This window comes from Bufo gargarizans, chromosome 5 (assembly GCF_014858855.1).
Source record: "Bufo gargarizans isolate SCDJY-AF-19 chromosome 5, ASM1485885v1, whole genome shotgun sequence".
Classification (NCBI taxonomy): Eukaryota; Metazoa; Chordata; class Amphibia; order Anura; family Bufonidae; genus Bufo; species Bufo gargarizans.
In genome coordinates this window covers 384,534,348-384,553,867 of record NC_058084.1, presented here as the reverse complement: position 1 = coordinate 384,553,867, position 19,520 = coordinate 384,534,348, and the positions used below count along the sequence as shown (strand labels likewise).

At 45.3% G+C, this 19,520-nt stretch overlaps 1 protein-coding gene across 1 annotated transcript in view; it reads left to right on the top strand.

Annotated features, from left to right (window-relative positions):
* Positions 1-19,520, top strand: part of NPVF (neuropeptide VF precursor) — a 178,041-nt gene that overhangs the window by 157,368 nt on the left and 1,153 nt on the right. Inside the window, exons 4-5 of the mRNA XM_044295633.1 lie at positions 12,797-12,887; positions 18,435-18,862. Coding sequence (XP_044151568.1) covers positions 12,797-12,887; positions 18,435-18,862 — 519 coding nt within the window. The remainder of the gene's footprint in view (positions 1-12,796; positions 12,888-18,434; positions 18,863-19,520) is intronic.

Here is a 19,520-nt window from a genome sequence, read left to right as displayed (position 1 = left end):
ACGGGCTGACCTATCCCCCCCAACCCACCAGAACTTCCTCCCACCCCCCAGGCCGGTAACGGAGACGACCCTCCCGCACCCCAACCAGCCAGCAAACCCGCCAAACCCCCCAGCAACTGCCCTAACCCCCTACCCAATTCCCCTTGGGGCCCCCCTGCCGCCCCCCCCAGAAGAACTAGCAATTAACTGCACTAAAGGTCCCCAGAGCGCCTCACCTGGCTGCCTGGGAGCTGTGATCCCATCAGCCGAAGATCCCGACTCCAGACGTTCCTCCCTCTGCGATGAAGCTGATGAAAAACGGTCCCCCGACGGTCCCCTGGCCCGACCGGGACCAGAGACGTGACATCCATGATCTTCACTCGACGCCCCGGAAACGGCGGAGCCCGGAGGGTCTTGCTGCAACCTCGCCGAGGGCCTGCTGCTCAGGTCCGCAGCCGCCCCGTGGTCCCCAGACACTTGCTCACGCCGAGGGGCCTCATCCACAATCATCTCCTGGACAAGGCCCGCCGTACCTGGTCCTGAACACTGGAGGGCGCTGGTACATAGCTGTACAGACCTTCCAAGGCCTGCTCGAGGGCTCTGCCTGCTGGCCGGATTCCTCCCACGCCGGGGCCCACAAGCAGAAGCTGTACCTGCAGCCTGCCGGCATGAAGGGTCCTGTGTAGGGCTCCGTCTGCGGCGCTGAGCCCGAGGGGAGGACGACTGTGGACTGAGGCGCTCCGGCGGCCGGACCCGCCGAGGCCGTGACAAAGAAGGCTGAGGCGAAACAGGTGCCTCAGCCGCCCCTCTCAGCAGCTGCTGGACTTGCTCCTGAAGCCAGCCCGGTCCTCTACTCGCCGCCGCCGTCCTTAGCTCGGCAAGCATGGCGTCCACCTCCATCTCGGTGCACGCGTCAAGTCAGTTTTCACTGTACCCCAAAATGGCCACCACTCTCCTCCAGCCCTGGCTACTTAACCCCTCCAGTTCCACCCCCAAGATTAAACTGTCCAATCCCAATCCCCAGGGGCTCGCTAAACCCACCCCCCGTTATGGTAGCCTCCCCCCAGGCTACGCCCCCAGTCCGGCTATTTCTTTAAGTAGAGGACACCATGTTTAAAACACAATATTACTCATACAGTTGCTGATGATGGTGGCTTTCCCATACACAACTTCTGAGACTAATAGATCTCTGATTGTTTTGTACATATCACGGTACCAACGTCTTCAACTGGACTGTCAAATGTACTAGCTTCGTTTTCCCCACTTTTTCACTGGGTGGCACTTCTCCTGACCCCCTTCACTGAGGCCAACTTGTCACTCCTCAGCCACTCACACTCAGGGACTGTGACATGGCCTACATGTACAGGTGTCAGCCTTGTGTAAATGGCATTTATCACACAATAGCAGCAAATAAACATTTGACACCATATTTTGTCGGGAGGGTGCTGCCAGCCCTTACAAATGTGGAACATGTCAGAGAAATATGGTCATAGTACGAAAGTATGGGAGGTGATGTGTGACACAGGAGCATTGTCACATTATAGGAATATGTATCAAAGCACAGGAATATGGTCACAGCACAGGAACATGGAGTAAGACAGAGGAACAACAAACAGGAGAACAACCAGGAGGTCCAGGGCCAGCAGAATACATTTGCAACCCAGGTATAACAGAGAATTTGGAAAACGGGAACAGTAGGGACGATTTTGTAACATAGGATGAGTAGAGTAGAATTTGCAAAATAGGAAAAGGGTCCAGTAGCATGCTGGGGCCAGAACAATTATATATCAGGAACAGAGTCCAGGACCAGGCCAGGGTCGCAGCCAGGAGATTCTAGGAGCAGGTCAGCGATGGCACCAGGAGATACAAGGAGCAGTACCCAGAAGCACACCTCAGACTAAACCAGGATATGCTAGGACAACGACCAGGAACAGGCCTCGGGTAAAACCTGGATGTACCAGGAACAGCTACCAGGAGCAGGCCCCAGGTAGAACAAGGAGATAATAAAAACTGTGTCCTGGAGCAGGCATCAAATGCAACCAAGAGGTATCTGATTTGGTAACCAATGGGGTCATTTATCAAACTGGTGTAACGTAGAACTGGCTAAGTTCCCCATAGCAACCAATTAGATTCCACCTTTCATTTCTGACAGCTCTTTTGGAAGCTGGGCAAGCTGTTATGGGAAACTGAGACAGTTGTACTTTACACTAGTTTGATAAATGACCCCACAAGTCTTTAGGCAATGCTGAGGAGTACCCAAAAGTCAGGACCAGACACAGTACCAGGCATAATATTCAAGGGGTTTGACAGGAGCATAATCAGGCAATCAGTACCAGGAGTCAGGTTCAGGTGTAGTACTAGATATACCAGAAGTCCCGGTACAAGGCCAGAAAAAAGGAACAAGGCAACTTTAGGCAGTATCCACAGAAACAACATATAGATGGAACCATATAAATAATTGTGCTGCTCAGGCACCAGGATCAAATAGCATCCAGCCAGCAGGCAAGTGGTGAGAAACAATGCTAGTAGGGCCGTTTGTGACATTATGTATGTCTGTTTATAACCTACAATATGTAGGGTATGAATAGAAAGGAGTATGTCGGCAGGATCAGACTACATAAGGTTTATTTGTAGTCTGTAACTATAGAGATACATATATCTGCATAGTAGCAATAACACAAAATGTCAGAATATTTTTAGTCAAGATTATTTGCACAGTTGCATTATTATTATTATTATTTATTATTATTAAAGCGCCATTCATTCCATAGCGCTGTACATATGATAAGGGATGCACATACATAATACAGACAATTGCACTAAGCATGAACAAGATGAGTTACAGACTGGTACAGAAGGAGAGAGGGCCCTGCCCGTGAGGGCTTACAATCTACATGGTATGGGAGAAGGACACAGTAGGTGCGGGTGAAGCTGGTCATGGCGGTATGGAGGCAGCAGGGTCACTGGTTGTAGGCTTGTCTGAAGAGGTGGGTTTTCAGGTTTCTTTTGAACGATTCCACTTTAGGTGAGAGTCTGATATGTTGGGGTAGCGAGTTCCAGAGTGTGGGGGATGCACGGGAAAAATCTTGGAGGCGATTGTGGGAAGAGGTGATTAGTGTTGGGCACAGATATTCGATTTTGGAATTTTAATTGTGAATATCGCCACTTCGAGAATTTGCGAAGAATTAGAATATAGTGCTGTATATTCGTGAATATTCTAGATTTTTTTTCTACTGAACCTATGATCCCTCCCTGCTTCTTGCTTGTGGGCCAATGAGAAGGCTGCAATGTATTTGTCTGAGCTTAGCAACACCCCAAGCAACCAATAGGAAAGTTTCCTACCCCTTACTATATAAGAACCTCCCCAGCAGCCGTTTTCTACAGTTTTTTGCAGTTCTGAGAGAGAGAGCAGTGTTATTGCTGTGCTCTGTTCTTTCCACACTACATTAGATAGTTAGTTAGCTTATATATATAAATACAGATAGTTAGTGGGAGATAGTCAGTGTAGGTTAGATCCTGATATAGTGTAGCTGATAGGTTCCAGTGCAGGGTGTTAGGTAGTGTGACAGGTTCAGCTGTCCATACATACATGCTACAGACATAGTGCTGTGATGTCACAACTATACTTAGCGCACCAATCAGTAATATATAGTCAGACCTGCTCAAATGTGAAGTTGCACGTATTGCGCAAAAATATCACAAATTCGAATATTGCCCCTGACACTCATCAATAGAGGTGATAAGAGGAGAGAAGGAGGTCTTGTGAGGATCGGAGATTACGTGTGGGGATGTATTGGGAAAGTAGCATAATTTATTTTATTTTAATGCAATATGTTGCTTGCAAAAATATAAATGCGGTTATATGCGGTAAAATTTCCATGTCTCCATGATAAATCTGCAGCGTGGGGGCCCCGTGGCTTCTACACACTTTCAAAATCATCCTTCAGCGGAGCGAATAGATGCCGGATGACCGAACGCTCCATGACCTTCCCAGGAGCTGCTGTCAGGAGCAGCGGTTCATTTCTGAGACGTCCGTATAGTGCGGGGGGAATCCGAACACCCTCTCAATCTCCGTACTCCGTTATATGTGGTAAAATCTTTATTGACGTATTTCTGTCGCAGATATATGTGGTAAAACATTTTGGGACGTATTTCGGTGGAAAAACAAATTGTATTCAGCGTTCAGCACTGCAGTTATATGTGGTAAAATCTTTTGTGACGTATTTTGGTGGAAAAACAAATCTTGTTCAGCGCTGTACTTCTATGCGGTAAAATCTTCATTGATGTATTTCGGTGAAAAAACTAATTGTAATCAGCGTTCAGCGCTCAGCAGTTATATGTGGTAAAATCTTTTGTGGCGTATTTCGGTCGAAAACCTACATTTATTCAGCATTCAACACTGCAGTTATATGTGGTAAAATCTTTATTGACGTATTGCGGTCGAAAAACCAATTGTATTCAGTGTTCAGCACTGTAGTTATATGCGGTAAAATCTCCATGATATCTCCATGATAAATCTGCAGCGTGGGGGCCCCGTGTGGCTTCTACTCACTTTCAAAATCATCCTTCAGCGGAGCGAATAGATGACCGGGACGCTCCATGACCTTCCCAGGAGCTGCTATCGGGAGCAGTGGTTCATTTCTGAGACGTCTGTATAGTGCGGGGGGAATCCGAACACCCTCTCCAATTCCTGTACTCCGTTATATGCAGTAAAATCTTTTGTGATGTATTTCGGTGGAAAAACAAATTTTATTCAGCGTTCAGCGCTGTGGTTATATGCGGTAAAATGTTTAGTAAGTATCTTGATGAACTTTGTGACTCTTCTGGGCTCAAAGCTATCTTGATGCTTTGTCTTGTCATTGTCTGTAGCTACTAGAGGCCTATTCATGCCAGGCAGGTTCCCCCAGAAGTATCTTAGTCGATCGACACTCTATCATTGTGCCATTCTGTGGCTTCCTCATGCTGCTGCCAAGTCCAGACTCTGTCGTTGTGCCACTCTGTGGCCTACTCATGCTGCTGCCATCTCCACACTATGTCACCTTGCCACTGTGGTCTACTCATGCTGCTGCCATCTCTACACTATGTCACCTTGCCAATCTGTTGTATCCTGCTGCTGCTGCCATCTCCACATTATGTCACTTTGCCACTCTGTGGTCTCCTCATGCTGCTGCCATATCCACACTATGTCACCTTGCCACTCTGTGGCTTTCTGATGCTGCTGCCACCACCAAACTATGTCACCTTGCCACTCTGTGGTCTCCTCATGCTGCCGCCATCTCCATACTATGTCACCTTGACACTCTGTGGTCTCCTCATGCTGCTGCCATCTCTACACTATGTCACCTTGCCACTCTGTGGTCTCCGGATGCTGCTGCCACCTCCAAACTATGTCGCCTTGCCACTCGGTCGCCTCATCATACTGCTGCCATCTACAGACTCTGTCATTGTGCCACTTGGTGGCCTTCTCATGCTGCTGCTGCTGCATCCGCCACCTCCAGACTCTGTCATTGTGCCACTCTGTCAAAGTGTTTTTTTTTTCGGTAATATTCATAATAGTGACTGTAAAACTCCTTTTGCTGTATGGACCGAATGACATGTGAGGTCGTGTGACATCTGAAAGTATGAGGAAAATATATATTATGAAACAACAAATATACAAAAAATACATGAAAACAATGACAACCTCTTAATGCTGCCACCACCTCCAGACTCTGTCATTGTGCCACTTGGTGGCCTCCTCATATTGCAGCCAACTCCAGACACTGTGTAACGATCGGCAGGGTGGTTCCATCTGCAGCACAGCGACTCCTCCCACTGGGCGGAGCTACCCCATATAAGCCCCGTGGCAGCTATGCACAGTGTTCCACTAATTTGGAGTGTGCGCCTGTGCACACTGCTACTGAAGCTCTCCCCACTGACATTGGATCCGGACTTCAGAACACCTGGGAACCTTCTCCAAGACTCCGCTAACCTCCCATGGCAATCCGGGACGCTACTTAAGGATTCTACCAAACTGCAAGTAGAGCTATTTAGTGGCTGACTTTAATCTGGACTACCAATACCTTACATCAGTGGCGATAATATTCAAGGCACTCTGTTCTCTGTGTAATGCTTGCAAGGGGGGCGTGTGTAGTCCAAAATATGACTCATGGACTATAACTGTTGCCTGCACCATATGTATAACTGCATCCACGTGCAGGGCGTATAGAGATAGCCGTTAATAATATAATCAGAGCAGGGAGCAGGTGTATGATGTTAGGGTCCCTAACTCTCAGTAGTTTGAGAGAGCCGCCTGGGAATCCGTTACTGAACCTGATCTAACCTCACCTTCCTTCTTGGTCTTGTGCACTAGTTAATGCAACACGTTTCCGCAGTTGAGATCCTCACAAAACAGTTCGGCGCCTTACATATTAGTGGAACCCAAATGGATCCAGCGGAATTAGCAGGACACATCGTCATCCTCTCACAGAAGGTTGAGAATCTATCTGAGGATGTTCAGAACCTGCAACTCGAGAATCAGACATTGCGAGATCTTGTCGCACAGAACACAAACCTCTCACGGGAGGGACCTGAGCCATTGGTCAGTCCTCCGGAACTATTCTCAGGCGATCGTAAACAGTTCCGAGATTTCATTAATGCTTCCAAATTAATGTTTGAGCTTCGTCCTAGGACCTACCCTACTGACCGGATAAAAGTTCTCACTATGATCTCCTTTCTTAGGGGGGAGCCCAGAGCCTGGGCAAATACCTATTTGGAGAGGGAGGACCCCGTCCTAGACAACTACCACCAATTTCTTACAATCATGGCCCTCTTGTATGAAGACCATAGCAAGCAGCTGACGGCGGAATCCGCCATCAGGAGCATTAAACAAGGCAGACGGCCTGTTGAGGATTTTATTGCACAATATACGCGGTGGGCTCGGGAGACTGAGTGGAACGATCTCAGTCTTAGGAACCAGTTCCGTCTGGGTCTTTCCGAAGCACTGAAGGATGAGTTGGCAAGAGGTGACATGCCCCTCACCCTTGAAGATCTTATGCAACGTGTCACCACCCTCGACCGGCGTCTCCGTGAACGCAGAGCAGAGCGGTCCTATGGATATGTACCTCCCAGTGGACAAACCGATATGCACCCCCCTGAAGAAAAGATGGAGATTGCTGCCCTCAGGGGCCCTCTCACTGAAAGAGAGAAAACGAGAAGACGCAACTTGAATCTCTGCCTATATTGCTCTTCCGAAGGCCATGGGGTAGAAGATTGCCCGGCAATACGGAAGAAGTCCGAAGGTAAGCGATACTCCCTATGTAAAATCGTTGATCCCCAGATTAGAACCCCGGGTTACTTATACACCTCTCTTACTCTACAGTGGGACCAAAATCGACTTACCGTTGACGCAATGGTGGATACAGGATCCTGCGGAAATTTTATCGATACGCTGTTGATTAAGCGAAATAAAATTCCATTGATCAAAAAGAATTCCCCGTTGTCCGTGAGTTTTATTGACGGCACTACTTCGGCCTCAGGCCCAGTTCAAAATCAAACCCTACCTATACTGGTGACGTGTGAAAACAACCACACCGAATTTATGTCCTTCGACATTATACCCTCCCCTTTATTCCCTATCATACTAGGACTACCTTGGTTAAAACTACATAGACCAACACTACTATGGGATCAAGGGAGGGTAGCCTTAGATTCGGGGTATTGCCAGGAAACCTGTTATCCTACAAATTCCATATTACTGGTTGGCGGCACCCAGATACCAGACCACTACCTGGACTTCGCCGACGTGTTCAGTTCAAAGAATGCGGAGATGCTTCCGCCTCACAGGACATACGACTGTCCCATAGATCTACTTCCAGGAAGTGAAATACCTACGGGGAGAATCTATCCATTGGCGAAACCTGAGCTAGACCACCTCAAACAGTATCTAGAGGAAAATCTGAAGAAGGGATTCATTAGGCCCTCTACTTCACCCGCAGGATCGGGAATGTTCTTTGTTCGGAACAAGGATTCCAGCCTTCGTCCTATCATCGACTATAGAGCCCTAAATAAAGTGACGGTAAAGAACAGGTACCCACTACCTCTCATTAATGAACTGATTGAACGCCTCAGCACTGCTACTGTCTACACCAAACTAGACCTTAGAGGAGCTTATAACTTGATAAGGATCAGAAAAGGAGACGAGTGGAAAACCGCTTTCCGAACTCGTTACGGACTCTTCGAGTACCAAGTGATGCCGTTCGGACTGTGCAATGCACCTGCAACATTCCAAAATTTTATAAATTATATTTTTCGAGACCTACTGGATGTTTGTGTCATTGTCTACCTCGATGACATATTGGTCTATTCAGACAACATCCAAGACCATAGAAGACATGTGCGTTGGGTATTAGCACGTTTGAGAGCCCATTGCCTGTACGTAAAATTCGAGAAATGCGTATTTGATACGACTACACTACCGTTCCTGGGTTACATCATCTCCCCCGAGGGGATTCAGATGGACCAGACAAAGATTGAATGTATACAAAATTGGCCCACTCCAAAATCCAGGAAGGCACTCCAAAGGTTTTTGGGGTTCGCTAATTTCTACAGGAAATTCATCAAGAATTACTCTGCGACTACAAAACCGCTCACCAGACTTACAAGCATCAACACGAGGTTCATATGGAATGGAGATGCTCAGGAAGCATTCCAACTACTGAAGGACAGGTTTACATCCGCTCCCATCCTCACCATACCTGACCCTAACAACTTGTACGTCCTCGAAGTGGATGCTTCCCAAAATGCTGTAGGAGCCGTCTTATCTCAACGTTCATCATTAATGACGCCCCTACATCCGGTAGGGTTTTTCTCCCGGACCCTCAATCCGGCCGAGGTTAACTACCCCATAGGGGAAAAGGAACTTCTGGCAATAAAAAACGCCTTGGAAAATTGGAGACATATATTAGAAGGCTCGACACACCCAATCACCATATACTCAGACCACCGCAACCTCCAATACCTAAAGACCGGTAAAACATTATCCTCTCGCCAAGTGAGATGGAGTTTCTTCTTCGACCGCTTCGATTTCCAAATCACATACAGACCCGGCTCAAAAAACGGAAAGGCAGACGCGCTATCTCGTTTGAATGATCCCCATCCAGGGGCAGAATTCCCTTCGTGGGTAATTCCACCAAAAAAAATTATCGCCACTGTAGCTCTACGACAAAGGCTCAAGGACTGTTTAACCCTAAATGAAAACGATCTACCTCCAGGACTCCGTAGGGATGATGAAGGGTTCTGTTATAAGGGAAATCATCTATACATACCACCAAACGTTACAACACAAGTAATTCAACTATGCCATGATACTCCCCTGTCGGGTCATCCGGGCATCTCCAAAACCATGGAGTTAGTCCGCAGATATTACTGGTGGCCCAACATGTTACAGGAAATTGAGGACTACGTCGCCTCATGTGAGATTTGTGCCACCTGCAAACATGATCGTAAGCAACCTTACGGCCTACTAATGAATCTCCCGATACCCTCCAGACCCTGGGAGTGGGTTTCACTGGATTTTATAGTTGACCTTCCTTCTTCACATGGTCATAATACCGTACTTGTTGTTGTTGATCTACTAACAAAAATGGCACATTTTGTGGCCCTGAAAAAATTACCATCTTCGAAGGAGACTGCTGAGGTTTTTGTGACTAACATCGTCCGTCTACATGGAGTGCCTACTAAACTCATATCGGACAGAGGCTCACAATTTATCTCCAAGTTCTGGAAGGCTCTTTGTGCGAGACTCCAGATAGACCATCGGATGTCCAGTGCATACCACCCGCAGACAAACGGACAAACTGAGAGAGTAAACCAATGCCTCGAGCAGTACCTTCGCTGTCACTGCTCATATCTCCAGGACGACTGGGAGCGCCTGCTCCCTCTTGCGGAATTCTCCTATAACAATTCCAAAAGTGCCTCCACTCTTCACTCTCCATTCTTCTCGAACTACGGTTTTCACCCTTCTCCTATCACTCCGATGAGTATCCCTACTAACGTACCAGCTAAAAATGTATTATGATCGACGCAGAAGGCCGAGTCCCCCTTATCAAGCAGGGGACTCCGTCTGGCTCTCCACCAAAAACCTCCGCTTGGGTACTCCCTCTAAAAAATTGGGGAAACAGTTCCTGGGACCATTCCGTATCGAGAAGGTCGTCAACCCCAACACGATGAAACTTATTCTACCTCCTCGTTTTCAGGTACACCCCACCTTTCACGTATCTTTGCTGAAGCCTTTTCGTCCTAACCCTTTCCCGGGCAGGAACCCTGCCCCGTCACCTCCGGTCATTGTCCAAGGTGATGAAGAGTTCGAGGTTGAGGAGCTCTTGGATTCCAGAAGGAGGAGGGGGAGACTCCAGTACCTCATACGATGGAAGGGTTATGGTCCCCAAGATGATTCTTGGGAGGAGGCCGATGATGTCCACGCTCCAAAATTGCAAAGGGAGTTTCACCGCAGGTTCCCCGACCGGCCCTCCCCTTCTAGGGTACCCCGGAGGGGTTCCCTTGGGAGGGGGGTACTGTAACGATCGGCAGGGTGGTTCCATCTGCAGCACAGCGACTCCTCCCACTGGGCGGAGCTACCCCATATAAGCCCCGTGGCAGCTATGCACAGTGTTCCACTAATTTGGAGTGTGCGCCTGTGCACACTGCTACTGAAGCTCTCCCCACTGACATTGGATCCGGACTTCAGAACACCTGGGAACCTTCTCCAAGACTCCGCTAACCTCCCATGGCAATCCGGGACGCTACTTAAGGATTCTACCAAACTGCAAGTAGAGCTATTTAGTGGCTGACTTTAATCTGGACTACCAATACCTTACATCAGTGGCGATAATATTCAAGGCACTCTGTTCTCTGTGTAATGCTTGCAAGGGGGGCGTGTGTAGTCCAAAATATGACTCATGGACTATAACTGTTGCCTGCACCATATGTATAACTGCATCCACGTGCAGGGCGTATAGAGATAGCCGTTAATAATATAATCAGAGCAGGGAGCAGGTGTATGATGTTAGGGTCCCTAACTCTCAGTAGTTTGAGAGAGCCGCCTGGGAATCCGATACTGAACCTGATCTAACCTCACCTTCCTTCTTGGTCTTGTGCACTAGTTAATGCAACACGTTTCCGCAGTTGAGATCCTCACAAAACAGTTCGGCGCCTTACACACTGTCATTGTTCCACTCGGTGGCCTCCTCATACTGCTGCCAACTCCAGACCGTCATTGGGTCACTTTATGGTCTCCTCATGCTGCTTCCACCTCACTACTATGTTATAGGTCCACTCTGTTGACTTCTCATGCTGTTCCCACCCTCTCCACTTGAGGTCCACTATTTTGGCTTTCGGCCTGGCTGACATCATCATTTATTTGACCTTTCTTCTGATCTGTCAGAAGGAAGGAAAAATGAGACGCACAACTGATCCTGTCTATGTAGCAGCTGTAAGGCCTGTATGGTCCCATCAGAATTGGCTTATGATTTGGTAGCCAAAAGCAGGAGTGGGTACAAAACACAGAAGACATGCAAATATTCCATTCACGTGTCATCTCTGTTTTAGATCCACTCCTGTTGTTTTTTTTTTTGTTTTGTTCTGTTTTTTTTTGTTTTTTTGGGCATTAGCAATACTGATGGATTATTGAGCAAATGCTGACCGAGTGAAGGCGTATGCTCCCCAGACAGAATCCGTTTTTGTGGGTTATTGTTCTAACAGATCAGAGGAAGGGCAAATTAATCAGTGACGCCAACAAAAAATTTCTACTGACACCCTCTCCACTCTGTCGGGGGGCTCTACTTGTATACATTACACCTTTTAATAGAACAGGTTCTGTTGACATCGATGTGGAATCAGCTGTCGACTCCCTATGCGTGTTACTGCAAGGCACAGTGTTCCACACCACTATAAAGGCTCTCAGCAGCCAGGAAATAGCAGTTTTTAACGTAATTCGACGCAAATATATTTAAATCGAATTTTACCCAAATTTGGTGAACCGGCGATTCAAATTTTTAAAAAATTCGCTTATATAGTGGTTTTAATCTGCTTTTCGCAATCTTCAATGCTGCCTGCCATTGAGATATCTGGCAAGCATAAAGGATGTGGCTGCAGGCGTGTTTTCGCCGGAATTTTGGCATGGCTGTCCGCACCATAATTCTGCAGTAAAACCCGCCATGTGAACAGGCCCTTAGACTGGTGATACCTCTAAGAACTCAGTCATTCATAGGCTGAGAGAAGAACTTAAGTGACTCATAGTGTTACCTAGGTGCATCAATACAGATATCTCTGTAAATGTTTTACTGGTGGTTTTAATTATATCATCCCTGTGGCATCTATTCTTTATTCTTCCCGTCCATAAAAACAAATATGCTTGTAGAATAGTTTAGATAATCTACCAGTAAATAACATGATATTTATGCTAATTAAATATATTATGTACAAACAAAAAGAATTAAAATGTGGAGTATGTGCTAATTGATTCCATCTCATGTGGACCCCTACTTGTAATGTTCTTCAAAAATCCAATTAATGCAGAGACAATAATTTGGTTACATATACTTTCAAAGCCAATGTGATCGTAAATAAATTCTTCTGATTCTTTATGGCCTAATTTGGGGCCTCTGTATTAATTAGGAAGGTGTCACAGTTGAGTATGTCCTTGTCTGAGGTGGCTTTTTGTTCACATACCATATATAATGAAGACCAGCTAACAACAAGTATTCTCTAAATCAGCTGTACAACCAAGGAAAATGGGCAGGTTGTCATCCAGTAACATTATGCTCTTTTCTCTCTGTAGTTTTTCTATTCTTTTTGCCTTTTCTGTCTGTTCTGAGGAGACGGCAACAACAAATCTGGAAAGTCAGGAGGAATATGATGACTTATTTGAGGTAACGTTCTTCATTTACAAGTGTGGTTCCCAGTTTTGGCGTACTTTACTTATTAGTGATGCTAAGGCACTGAATTTACATTTCCCCTGATATCTTTGTATGCAAATTATCTCTTCTCCAGATAAAATATATAGAGCTAATCTGAATATTTTCCCAAGGAGCATTACCTGTAAGACTCCTTAAACCAGCTGGATCTCCATAAGGAGAGTCAGTGTTCCCCAAGAGCTTATATTTTTGTATTAGAGTTCTAATTATTCCAAAGCGTTGGAGATAAGAAGTGAGTTGGTTTATATGAACATATGAGAAATATACTGTGTATACATAACATGTAATGTTTTCAGAGTTTCTTTTAATGTATGTAGTTGGAAGAACTTATCAACCTAAGGGTTTAAGAAGGTTAGAAAAATGGTCTGCATTCTTCCATAAATAACAGCACTCTTGTCCATTGACTGTGTCTGGTATTGTAGCTCATTCCTATTCAGATGAGTGAGGCCTCTTGCCCATGACCGTATTCCCTCTGAGATATACGGTCCGTGAGCGGGCCATATGTCCTGGAGCGGCATTGATCATGCGCACGGGAGCACATAGAAACATAGAATGTGTCGGCAGATAAGAACCATTTGGCCCATCTAGTCTGCCCAATATACTGAATACTATGAATAGCCCCTGGCCCTATCTTATATGAAGGATGGCCTTATTGCCTATCCCATGCATGCTTAAACTCCTTCACTGTATTTGCAGCTACCACTTCTGCAGGAAGGCTATTCCATGCATCCACTACTCTCTCAGTAAAGTAATACTTCCTGATATTACTTTTAAACCTTTGCCCCTCTAATTTAAAACTATGTCCTCTTGTAGCAGTTTTTCTTCTTTTAAATATTCTCTCCTCTTTTACCTTGTTGATTCCCTTTATGTATTTAAAAGTTTTGCCGCACCAGGACATATGGCCTGCTCACGGACCGTATATCTCGGAGGGCATATGGTCGTGTGCAAGAGGCCTGAGGCTGAGCTGAAATACCACTCTCAGCCCATATACCGGAGTGGTACAATCACACCATGTTATAGTGTCAACTACATACATTGGTGGAGATTTATCAAAGCCTGGTGGCGAATCTTGGGCTATGATACCCAGGCGCACTGGTGCGGCTAATTTATGATGAGACCTACGCCGTTCGGCATAGATTTCAGTGTTCTTTTGCACCAGATACTGATAAAGCTGTCCCCATAAATTTTTTAGGACACCTGAGAGCGTAACATTCTTTGTACAGACGACCAGTAACACCTCCCTCACATTAAACACAGACCAGCCTTTTCTAGATGGCAAAGTCAGGATTCCACCTTATGAGACATGATGGAGACTTAACAGAGGCAGACAAGGATGTTATCTGCATTAATTGCACTCAGAAAAAAAGGTCAAGCAAACATACTACAAAACTGTCCACACACCTGAGATTACTGATGGTTCAAAAAACACTCTCTAATGTGTATTAAAGCCTTCAGATGTCTCTGATAGCAAAAATCGGGGAAAACAAGGAGGGCATGTTGGATTTTTACATGCTCAATCCAGGGGTGTAGCTAAAGGCTAATGGGCCCTGGTGCAAGAGTTCAGCTTGGGGCCCTCTTTCCCTCAGTGCTTTGTGGCCAGGGGCAGGGAAGCACATTAACCTTCCTGATGCCTGAGGCAAAATTTGAAACTGCCCCCCCCCATGCCAAATTCTTGACCTAACCCTTTCCCTCCAGCCAGAGGTGTAACTTGACCAGCGTGCACTTTCTATAATACCGGTGTCTTCTCATGTGGTACAAGGGTCTTTGGGCCCCTCAGGCTCCTGGGCCCAGTAGCGACTGCTACCTCTGCACCCCCTATAGCTGCGCCCCTTACTCAATCCTTGTACTGCTGGAAGTGACTCCTCTCCATAATAAAATAAACATGTTTTAGATAAGTAGAGAGTGTACATGCATGCTTATAGGGATCCAGGGATACTACGTCTCCTTGTGGAGAGCACCTAGTAGGCATAAAGAGTCTCATAGGACACAAAGTGCTTTACTGGGTTAAAGGTATGCAAATTAGGCTACTTTCAAACTCGCGTTTTGGCTTTCCGTTTGTGAGATCCGTTCAGGGTTCTGACAAGCGGTCCAAAACGGATCAGTTTGCATTCTAATGCATTCTAAATGGAAAAGGATCTGCTCAGAATGTATCAGTTCAGTCTCCATTTCGCTTTGGAGACGAACACCAAAACGCTGAAACTGAGCCAAACGGATCCGTCTTGAACACCATTGAAAGTCAATGGAGGACGGATCCGTTTTCTATTGTGCCAGATTGTGTCAGTGAAAACGGATCCGTCCCCATTGACTTACATTGTGTGCCAGGACGGATCCGTTTTCACTGACACAATCTGGCACAATAGATCCGTCCTCCATTGACTTTCAATTTCTTTGAGGTGAGCGTCTAGTAGGCATAAGGAGTCTTATAGGCCATTCAATGCTCCTTTGGGAAAAGGGTATGCAAATTAGCTCTATTTAAAAAAAAAAGAAAAGAAAGCTGTTTACAGTGAAAACAGGGAAGACTAATGTTAGATAACCACTTGCTGTCTGCCCTTTGACCATACAGGTCCTTCTAAAAAAAAATAGCATATTGTGATAAAGTTCATTATTTTCTGTAATGTACTGATAAACATTAGACTTTCATATATTTTAGATTCATTACACACCAACTGAAGTAGTTCAAGCCTTTTATTGTTTTAATATTGATGATTTTGGCATACAGCTCATGAAAACCCAAAATTCCTATCTAAAAAAATTAGCATATCATGAAAAGGTTCTCTAAACGAGCTATCAACCTAATCATCTGAATCAACTAATTAACTCTAAACACCTGCAAAAGATTCCTGAGGCTTTTAAAAACTCCCAGCCTGGTTCATTACTCAAAACCGCAATCATGGGTAAGACTGCCGACCTGACTGCTGTCCAGAAGGCCATCATTGACACCCTCAAGCAAGAGGGTAAGACACAGAAAGACATTTCTGAACGAATAGGCTGTTCCCAGAGTGCTGTATCAAGGCACCTCAGTGGGAAGTCTGTGGGAAGGAAAAAGTGTGGCAGAAAATGCTGCACAACGAGAAGAGGTGACCGGACCCTGAGGAAGATTGTGGAGAAGGACCGATTACAGACCTTGGGGGACCTGCGGAAGCAGTGGACTGAGTCTGGAGTAGAAACATCCAGAGCCACCGTGTACAGGCGTGTGCAAGAAATGGGCTACAGGTGCCGCATTCCCCAGGTCAAGCCACTTTTGAACCAGAAACAGCGGCAGAAGCGCCTGACCTGGGCTACAGAGAAGCAGCACTGGACTGTTGCTCAGTGGTCCAAAGTACTTTTTTCGGATGAAAGCAAATTTTGCATGTCATTCGGAAATCAAGGTGCCAGAGTCTGGAGGAAGACTGGGGAGAGGGAAATGCCAAAATGCCTGAAGTCCAGTGTCAAGTGCCCACAGTCAGTGATGGTCTGGGGTGCCATGTCAGCTGCTGGTGTTGGTCCACTGTGTTTTATCAAGGGCAGGGTCAATGCAGCTAGCTATCAGGAGATTTTGGAGCACTTCATGCTTCCATCTGCTGAAAAGCTTTATGGAGATGAAGATTTCATTTTTCAGCACGACCTGGCACCTGCTCACAGTGCCAAAACCACTGGTAAATGGTTTACTGACCATGGTATTACTGTGCTCAATTGGCCTGCCAACTCTCCTGACCTGAACCCCATAGAGAATCTGTGGGATATTGGGAAGAGAAAGTTGAGACGCAAGACCCAACACTCTGGATGAGCTTAAGGCCGCTATCGAAGCATCCTGGGCCTCCATAACACCTCAGCAGTGCCACAGGCTGATTGCCTCCATGCCACGCCAGCATTGAAGCAGTCATTTCTGCAAAAGGATTCCCGACCAAGTATTGAGTGCATAACTGAACATAATTATTTGAAGGTTGACTTTTTTTGTATTAAAAACACTTTTCTTTTATTGGTCGGATGAAATATGCTAATTTTTTGAGATAGGAAATTTGGGTTTTCATGAGCTGTATGCCAAAATCATCAATATTAAAACAATAAAAGGCTTGAACTACTTCAGTTGGTGTGTAATGAATCTAAAATATATGAAAGTCTAATGTTTATCAGTACATTACAGAAAATAATGAACTTTATCACAATATGCTAATTTTTTTAGAAGGACCTGTATATGTCTGCACATCTGCATTTAACCCCGCAAGGACATACCTGCATGTCCTTGCCGAGTTAGCAGCGGTATAGAAATTGTGCATTTGCGGGGGTGGGAGTTGGCTGTCAATGAGGAGGGAGAGATACATTTTTTCTTCTTCCTGCTCTGGTCTTTTTGATTATGTGATCACTTTGTAATTGCAGTTGCTGCAAGGTCTTAGCAGACCCAGATCTGCTCAGCAGTAAGGCTTAACACCCTAATTACAGCCTCAGGGGTCTGTATTCTCCCTATAAGGCTACATGCACAGGAACGTATGTGTTTTGCAGTCCTCAAATTGCAGATCCGCAAACAAAAACAGATGACGTCCGTATGGCATCTGTTTTTTTTTTTTTTTTGGCGGATCCGTTTTTGTGCAGATCAATTGTAATAATGTGTATCCTTGTCCGCAAAACAGACAAGAATAGGACATGCTCTATTTTTTTTGGGGGGGGGGGGGCTACGGAACGGACATACAGATGTGTGCTGTCCGAATTTTTTGCGGACCCATTGAAATGAATGGGTCTGCATCCTATGTCCATTCCATTAAAAAAAAAATTGAATGGACATGGGAACAAAATACGTTTGTGTGCATGTAGCCTAACTGGGGCTAATATGTCTGCCCCAGATACAGCAGATACAGAAGAAATCAGCAGTTTAAAAAAAATGTATGTTTAATATCTCCCAGAGGTCCTGTATGAACTTATGGGGGTAGGGGTGCGCAAAGTGTAAACTAAATAAAGAAATATAAAAAAATAAAATAATAAATCGATAAAAATTCAATCCAACCCTGCCCTACAGCGACCATAAACTATATATACCCGTATATCAAAAAGACCGTTACGAAAGGGACATCATTTAAAAAAGCATTTTAGTTGTGTTATTTTAAAAAACATACAAAACAGACTCTTTTTCCTTCTGGAAAAAATGAAAGCCTCATGTATAGCCGTAAAAAAGTTGCAAAATTATTTAAATAACCAAAAGAAAAAAGTTCTGGCTTTCAAAGCTATAGGCAGCAAAAAATTTAAAATGTGTCTGGTCAGGAAGGGGAGGAGGTTAAAAGTCCAGTCTTGAATTGGTTAAACGAGCAACATCTATCTAATATATAATTTAACCAATGAGGGAAAAAAAGCCATGCATATGACGTGTCCAATAAAACAGCTCTAGGAACGAGTATAAAAGGATCTAAGCGGACAAATTTTCTAATAAATTGAACTGTACCATGAAACACAATACACATACTCAAAGCATTCCTATAGTCCTGAACAAATCTTTAGTAAACTTTTCAAACTCTTTTTTTTTTCTCTGCACAGTCCAGAGAAGATCTCCAAAATCAGAGGAACATTAATTCTAATGAGTATCGATACTTGAGAGCAAAAGGCTTAAGTGACATGACTCCTGCAATCTTTCCAATACTTGAGAGGGAATTCCTTGAGGAGAGAGGCCTGAAGCCTGGAGCAAACCTCCCACTGAGATTTGGAAGAGCATCTGATGACAAAGCGGGTAAGAGCGTCCCAAACCTACCTCTTAGGTTTGGGCGGTACATACCTGGAAAGGCCAGCATGCAGTCAACAACCAATTTGCCTCAGAGGTTTGGAAGATCACAATACGGTGGCCATTTTCTTCAGTCATTTGCTACATTACCTCTTCGATTTGGAAGAATGACTAATTTTCAAAGATTACAGTATGATAAGAACACCCATCTTCCAGAAGTAAAAAACCTTGATGAAAACAATGAAAGGTATGACGTTTGATGATACAGTACTAGTATGATGCCACTGTGCCATAAGTACATAGCGCTGCTGAAATATGATTGCTGCATGGAAATAGTAAGGTTTTTGTTTGTAACCAGAAACGGCACCACTGTTGCCCATTGGCTGTGTCTAGAATTGAGGCTCAGCCCCTTTTAACTGCAATACTAGATACAGCCTATGGACAGCAGTGGCAATGTTTCTGGGGAAAAATCTGATTTGTTCATTTTTTTACTAACCTCAGTCATAAATGGTTTTATGCCACATATCTGGTTTAAAGAACATGTTTAAAGGAATTTGCTTGTATGAAATGTAAACCTTGTAAATCAAAATTCATTTAAAGGGCATCTGTCAGCAGATTTGTACCTATGAGACTGGCTGACCTGTTACATGTGCACTTGGCAGCTGAAGGTATCTGTGGCCACATTGCTTAGAAAAATGAAGTTTGAATATATGCAAATGAGCCCCTAGGAGCAACGTTACACAGAGAGACTCTGCTCTCACTGCATCTGCCGCCTCTTCTGCACTTTGATTGACAGGGCCAGGTGTGATGCCTTTTTCACCGCCTGGCCCTGTCAGAGTGGAGAGGGCGTGGGAGCTGCAGAGAGAGAGCTGAGCCTCTAGGTGTAACGGTAACGCCCCCGTTGC